An 8,154-nucleotide genomic window follows, 5' to 3' on the forward strand; every position below is an offset into this window, starting at 1 on the left:
TAACAACAGAAACCAAAAGTAACTGTCTTATACTCAGTACCACTCTTCAGCTGTGAAACTGACATCTGTCTCAAGGTTGGCTCCCTGCGTAGCCCGGGTGACCAGCGCTGCCTTCTCCGCATCTTGTTTCTTGCAGATCTGGGACATGACGCCTGTGGTGGGCTGCAGTCTGGCCACCGGGTTCTCTCCACACTGATCCGGGCGCTGGTGAGGTCTGCACCTTCCCAGCGGCAGCCCGCAGCCAACGCAGCCCTTCCCTGTGGCGCCACAGCCCCCGTCACGGGGACCGGCAGGAGCCACTTAAACACAGAGCAACATTTTTCAAAAGGAAAAAAGCGGAAAGGTGTGTTTCGGGCATTTGTGGAACCACCTGTGGGAGTGACTAATATGGAGAAGGTCCCTTTGTAGTGGTTCCGGGAGGAACGGAATTCCTTCAGCGAAACTTCCTCGTGGACAGCGAGCGAACGTGTCCTCCAAGATTGTCCTCTTGGGAGTTTTAGAGAAGAAATGTTGACTTAATGCCTAGAACTTTGTTAAAGCGGTTGCAGATCACACACACTTCCCCCAAGACCCGCTGGCTCTCCACGTGCTCCCTGCCGTCAGAGCAGGAATGGGGGGAAGGATGCCTCGTTCTCTCTTTCTTGAGGGGTGCAGTAGGAACTTAAGAACCCAGAGGTCTCCCCTTATGTACTGGTAGAATGTGACTGTGCTTTATACTTAGTTAATGACAGACTTCTTAAAGATACCTGTTCTCTTCAGGTAGCGCCATTACCTGCAGTTAGTGTCTGGCCCGCTTCACTTGCTTCTGCTGGTCAGTCTGCCATGGGTGACCCTCACAGTTGCTGTGACTTGTGACATTTCTGTGTAGTCAGAGACAGCCCACATACTTCCTAACCCCCCACATGTGTTCTAAAGACAAAACGTTTTTATGGTGCTGTTACCCCAGGAGTCACACAAGCCGCCTGACTTCTTCTCATGGCAGTTAGTAACGACTAAGGGGAAACCCAGCTCCCAGCGTGAGTGTGACGGGCAATGACCAGTCTGTTCCATGGAACAGCCCCGTCCTGACCGACACATTGTATTTCTGGGTCCAAGATGCACCCCTGTGATACTGTGGCAATTTAATATACCCCTCCAACAAGAACTCTAAAGCTTTTTAAATTATGTTGACTTATAGGCTAACTGATACTGTTACTGTCCCACAGAAGGAAGTGGGTAACCCAGAGCAGCGATCGTTAGCCAGGTCCTGCACAGTAATTCCCAACTGGTGAATCGCTTTCACAACAACTTGCAAAATCTGTTGTGTCACATGGTGTTTGAAAGGGTTTTGGCCACTTACTACCAGGATGGGGAAGAGGTGTGTGTGTGTGTGGGGGAGTGAAGAACCTACTTTTAATATTCAAATATTTATTCGTGTGATTATTTTTAACAATAGAACATGTATCTATTGCTTTAGGACTGTGTAAGGGAGTGGAGACCGGCCTACTTGTTTTAAGGACAAATTTAAAAATAGCAACAGTATTTTTGTTGGTCTTACTAATGGATAGTGATAAAAACTCACTACTGCATTACTGTGTTGGGGTCATATCAAGACCACATAGTCATTTTATATGACACAACTGGTTTTTTTTTTTTACAACAGCTAAGAGGGACTATAGCGTTTGACAGGCAATGAAACTAAGATGTCTTAATGGCCAAGTGATACAAATACTAAGGAAAGGGAAGGCGGTCAGTCAGTCACATCCTGTTTTAGAATGATCTGCATTAAAAGTTGACTTGCCTTCAGAAATAAGACAAGGGTTTTGTCACTCCTTATAATTTTTGTGTCATATCACCTGAAAAAGATGTTTCCTTTAAGAATTTCTGTGCTTTTCGGAAAATGTGCATTACTAACATAGTCCAGAAGAAAAATTGAGCAATGGTAACTTTTAAATGGCAGTGTTGAATGTCAGCTTGAGTTCAGTTACTGATTCAGCCCACACAAAGGTGCTATCCTGGGGATTTTACGGGGTCTTAAAAGGGAAATAGAATATGACCAATTCCTTGCCACGTGGAAGAGTGCTGAACTGTGGTTTTGTTTTCCTTTATTCTGTAAAATGTGATTTTTTTTGTTTAATGTCTGTGATAGACTGAGCAGAACATCACAGCTTCCAAGAATATGCCATAGCTTTCAAACATTTTTACTTTTAAAATTTTTTAATGAAAAACCCCAGGATTCCTTAGAGACCGTAAGGTTGTTGCAGCGCCACCTAGGGGTTAAGCTGATACAAATCAAGGGGGAAACGAAGACTTGTTTAGTGTGGTGTGCAGAAAAGGAAAGAATGTTTCAGTGTAGTTTTCTCTCTATCCGAGCCTCTTATCATTTATCTGTTTGAAAACACACATGGCAGGCTTGTCTTGTCTCTGTCACACACTAGGTAGCAAAGGGGGTAATATTTTTTATAGAAGTGGACAAAAATTATTTTCTCAATTTTACCGACTAGGCACATAAGGAAAGTACAGCTAGCCCTGTAGTTATTGCCTTATTTTGACTGCATTACTCCCAGACGGGTCATTTAAAATAGTTCTTTAAGTAACAGTTGCTGGGTTTTCCATTCCTGAATATTTACGCCGATCTGTACAAATAGGGATTAAAAAGTACAGAATGTTAGAGAAGATCCTTGTGTTTAGATCTAGTATGTATGGGATAAGAAAATGACTTTTTTTTATTTTGAACATGTTTTTAAATTGCCCTTTTTTAGTGCAAATGATAGAAATACCCCTGTAGCGTTAGTGGACACATTATTTATCTCATTTTACATCTCTGTTTGCTATGCCCTAGCTCAGTCCTGCTGCGTAGAGGATATAAACAAGATATATTGCTTTAGAATGTGCCACTTTGCTCTCCGCCTAAAGAATTCAGTTTGCTAGCTTCCACGTTTTTAAACTGTTGAACTGGCTTACGTATATAATAAACATTATACTGGCTCAGACCAAGGAGATATTTTCTAAAATCATTTTTCTTTAAATTACTTTCTACTTCTGTTACTGGATCTGGTGTCTCTTAAAATGTAAGAAACCAGTCACTTACTATTAATGGTAAACCATCTGCTCATTATAAATGTGAGATTTAACAAATAAGTAATACATGCTATATTTATTCCAGTGTCTATTGCTTACTTGTTAATTGTGAGCAGATTGTTGAATGCCAACTCTATTTTCTGCAGTTTATTATACAGTAACTCTATGAGCAAGTTGAAGTTTAATTGTGCAACAAATTTATATTAGAATACAATAAAGCGTTTTTCTCTATAGCCTTTTTGACTGGGGAAGCAGGGCAATGTTGATTAGCACATTTATTTATCTTAATACTGGTTGTGTTTCTATCAGATACGGTGCCCTGCCTCTCCTAGAGAGCTAGAAGACTGTCCTTTTCTCCTATATGTGGGTTCTGTTTTTGTTTGTTTTGTTTTGTTTTTTTGAGAATATGCATACAATAAAATGTTCCTCGCTTGTTACTCTGTTGCTTAATTTAGCTTTTGTTGTGTTTGATCTGGACACAGGGCGGTAATAGTAGCCACCAAGTGTTTAGCATCCTCTGTGTGCTGGGTGCTCTACCTATGTTATATTATCCAATCCTAGCAATTCCTCTGCCAGGCATCATTGTCCTCATTTACAGCTGAGAAAACCAAGAGGAAAGATCCTGTCTGTCTGTCTGTCTGTCTGTCTGAGTTGAAAGCACATGTCTTCCCCACACCACCTGCTTTAATGTGCTAGTGTGGAATGAGTGTTTTATATAAGAAAAGTGGGTATTTTCTCTTCTGAAGTTTGTGAAGTCCCGGAGTCAGATTGCTCAGGATGCCAAGGTTCTCGGAGGTTCTCGGAGCGTGCTGAGCTACGAGGGGGTCCCGTGATCTTGTCCTCGTCTCCACCTCGGCAGCTGTTTTGTCAACATGGGGTGGTTCTGACCTAGGAGAAGTGCTTCCTCAGCTTAACTGAGAAGTCGATTTAGAAATCAGAATGGCAGTTTACCGTGCTATTTAAAAAAAGATAAAGCTTTATTTTCTCTCATCATCAAAATAATGTTTTTTATTATAATAAAAAGGAAAGGAAAATAAAAAGACAATACCAAAAAATATAAAAAGATTTTTTTATTTTATTGTTATTTTTTAAAGAGAAAAAACATTTTAATTATAGAAGTATGCATGGAAATTTCACCAAAAAATGAGACTCTAAGATGATTTTTTAAAAATCTCCCGTCCTGCCACCCAGGGAAAATACTGTTAAACTTAACGCTATATTCCCAGTGTCTTTTTAAATGCATGTATACATATATAACACACACTTATGGGATATATTTTTAATGGGGCCATGCTTTTTTTTCCCACTCGATAGGTTTGCCATGTCAGAAAATAGAACTCCACGTTGCATTTGTAGTTAGCCCTGTGCGTCCTGGCATGCACTGACCAGGATTGCCAGTCTCCAGCCCTTTGAGGTTAGGTCAGGCCATGTGACTTGCTTTAGCCGGTGACTTTCAGGCAGAAGCATTAATTGCAGGTGAGAGGCTCAGCCACAACCGTTTCTTCCACAGTGGTCCCGAAGCACATGTTGATAGCGAAGTGGGACATTGAACCATCCCTTGGACCTGCAGTGGACTTTGCATGAGGGAAAAATAAGTCCGTTGTGTTAGTCCACTGAGGTAGGGGTATGCGCGTGTGTGTTTTACCTACTGCATAATCCCGCCTGCACAGCAGTAGTCCATTGTTCCATTATGTGGCTAAACTGTTACTTATTTCACCAATTCCATGTTGAAATTAGGTTATACATTTTTAGAGTATTTGTAATTTTAATTAAAACACAAAACATTTAAAAATGCTAAACTCAGTATGCTTTTATGTTCATCTTTGCCCACTTTTCCAATTATTTTCTTAGGATAAAGTCTTAGAAGTGGGATTTACTAGGTCAAAGAATATGCACATTGTAAGTTTTTAAATTTTTATTGCTAATATCCTGACAGCATTACCAACACTTGAATTTATTCCTTTGAATAAATAGGTAATAAAAAGGCATATCTTAGTGTCTTGATTTATAAAATTCCAGTTTATTCATTTACAACGAGAATTCTGTCTGCCAAGCAGACCCCAGTTTCCGTAGGACAGTCTAGGTAGAACCCAAGTTGTCATTGGAAGGCTGCTTAGAGGACAAGGACACAGAAAGAAAGTTTGGCTGGATGACCTCGATGCCGTCACAGCAGCCTGAGGTGGTCACCGCCGAGGTTGCTGGAGAGTCAGCTGGTCTCTTCACTTGGAAGGTGGAAGCACAGCAGCAAGTTCTTGTTTCTGACCTTCCCTTTTTAGGTTTCACCAAGCTGACCATCCATCTGTAAAAACGTTCTCAGGTCGGTCATGCAGGTGCTTGGGTTACAGCTTTCTCTCCCATCCATCACTCGGTCTCCGAGTCCCCTTGGCTGTGCGGAGACCTCTCTCTCATTCTTTTCACTTCCCATACAAGCCATCCCTCAGGAAGCTCATTCATACCGAGGGCGCGATTTCTCATGACGTCCTGGGCCACTTCTTGATTTCGGTCTCACCATTCGTAATACGGGCATGGAGCCTGAGATATAACTCTCAGGTCAAGCCCAAGAGAAAAACCGAAGTGGTCTGCCTGACCTCAAAGCCCACGCTCCTATTTCTAGTTCCCATCTGGCTCTTTCATATTTGAAGAAATTTTAGATTCTGAATTGGACATTCGAGAGGAAAATTAAGTAATAGGAATTTCTTTATACCATTAGCAGTGGCAGTGTGGCAGATTTTCTCACACTCTAGAGCTTAAGATCAAAAGGGGCATGAGAACTCTATTCACTATTTTTTTTCCTGGCATCATGAATCAATGGTGGCACTGATATGTGGCTTCTGTGATGACATAATGCCAAGTTTATTACAAACCAATTATTTGTTTCCCATATAGTCTAAAGAGCTGTGATCCTTAATCTGTATTTTATGATACTCTACTATTTTAAGTAATTTTAAACTGTTATAAAAAATTTCTCTTAGTGAACTTTATTTTTATCTGAAACTGATTATATTAATTCACAGTAAAGAACATAGGGGTGTCCCAAAATCAAGCTAATTAATTAATTAATTTGAAATAACTTAGGAATCACTCTTTTAAAGTATGACTGTTGAACTCGTGACATTCTTAAGGGACTATTACTTAAATCTGCCCTCATAACAGGGATTGTCATCTATTCTTCTTCTAACATTTAAGAGTAGTCAATAGCCTGTAGACACTACCATGAAAATCAAGCCCAACAAATAAAGTTACAAACCAATCACATGATTGTAATATTTGGTATTACAGGCATCATTCCCTTATTAAAAAATGCTTTTAAGTTTTGACAAGATGAGGTAAACAACCAGGTCAATAGTTGTGGATTCTTTAGTTAATTCTGTGATAACATAATTTGCTTGATCTCATGATTTGTTTAATTCAAGGTACCTTAAGTCATAGAAAGAAATATATTTTGAAATGTTGCAAGTTTATTTAAGCATTCTCCTGGACCCACCACATGCTTTAACTCACATGGCGAGACTTGAGACGCATGCATGGTAATGGCCTGCTAATGAGCTCTGGTTCACAATTGGGAGCCTCTAAGGCAGGGACAAGCCTTTGTCTACATCCTCAGTGGCCATCACATAAGACCTGCTCGACCTTTGAAGGCTTTATCAGCCCTTGGATTCTCTAAATCTTTTCTGCATTTCATTCATTTATTCAACAGATTGGGGAGCAAACCTACGTGTGTTTCTTCCCATCCTTTGACAATGCCATATTAGGCTAAATACGTAAAAAATTATGTTATGTGCACTTCAGCGAGCCATTACCTGGAGTTAGAGGAACTCATTGGAGAGCAACTTCTATAACTATGTAGGAACATCTGTTTGAGTTAACCCTGTGTAGTATTAAAAAGAAGAAAGGAAGAAATAAAAGCAGATGGTTAAACAGAAATTTGTTCCTTTCTGGATTTACTTGTGTAAAAATTCTTAACTGGTTTGGGGGCTGTACTTCTAAGTTCTTAATGTACTTTTGTATTTCTTGTATTTTATTGTCAGACATGACATCTAATATCTTTTGCTGCAGGAGTCACATCTGCTTTTAATCTATCACATGAATCCCAAGTTGCAAATGTGTCCTGAAAACATAGGCCAGCTTGCAGACACCTACAAGCCCATTGGTCTTACCTTCAAAATGCGTCCCAATACAGCCACTTTTCACCATTCAGCTATTAACCGTGGTCCAGCCCACCGTCAACCGAATCATCCTAGTATCCCAGTCTCCCTGATCTTAGCACAGGTGTTAAAACAACTCAGAACATTCCATTCCTGTACACAAAAGCCTCACAGCTCCCATCCCATTCACAGCAGAAACCCAAGCTCTAAAATGGTCCCTTATTATCCCTTCGACATCTGCGATGCTCCTTGCTTACTCCTATCTAGCTACATTTCTTGTTTTCCTCCCTGTAACTTCTATGAGGACATCAAATTTGTATATAGGATAGTACTGAGCACAGTGTCAGGCACATAACAGGCACTTAATAAATAACGGTGCTTGTATGTGTACAATTTGGATGCTCTGTACATAAATGGAAAGGAACTTAACGTGCATTTGTTAGGGAGTGAATCTAGTGAAGCCACTGAGTGGCTGTCACGCCCTGCCCCATCATTTCCACCCACCCCACTCCACCTGCCCAGCTACTGTTAACATTTTGCAGAGACTAAAAGGAGCACTCAGAGGAAAGCGTAGAGAGGTTACAGAGGATAAGCACACAAAGGACGTGATGAGATGTTTCTAAGATAGCAACCGCTAGTTCTGGGTGTCTGATCATCCTAAGACTTAATTGAAGACAACTCTACTTTGCAGCTTCATGTTTGGTGGGTTTGGTGGTTTTCAAATTCTTCTGCAAATTCTCATACCCTCTTACAGAGTGGTGGGATTTATGTTTTTTTCCCTTGAATCTGGGCCAACCTTAGCGCCTCACTAATAGCATATAGCTGAAGTGACACGGTACAATGTCTGAGGCCAGATCAAAAAGTGCCATGCAGCTTCCACCTGGTTTTCTGAGGGGAACCAGCCACCTGGGACCAGAAGCTGAGCAGAGCTTCCAGCTGACAGCCAGCA

General features: G+C 40.8%; 1 protein-coding gene across 1 annotated transcript in view; it reads left to right on the forward strand.

Moving 5' to 3' along the window:
- WDFY1 (WD repeat and FYVE domain containing 1) overlaps positions 1 to 3,497 on the forward strand; it is a 41,063-nt gene extending 37,566 nt beyond the window's left edge. Inside the window, exon 12 of the mRNA XM_039855701.1 lies at positions 137 to 3,497. Coding sequence (XP_039711635.1) covers positions 137 to 196 — 60 coding nt within the window. The 3' untranslated portion in view covers positions 197 to 3,497. The remainder of the gene's footprint in view (positions 1 to 136) is intronic.
- Positions 3,498 to 8,154: the final 4,657 nt, after the last annotated feature.

This window comes from Pteropus medius, unplaced genomic scaffold (assembly GCF_902729225.1).
Source record: "Pteropus medius unplaced genomic scaffold, Ma_sr-lr_union100, whole genome shotgun sequence".
Classification (NCBI taxonomy): Eukaryota; Metazoa; Chordata; class Mammalia; order Chiroptera; family Pteropodidae; genus Pteropus; species Pteropus medius.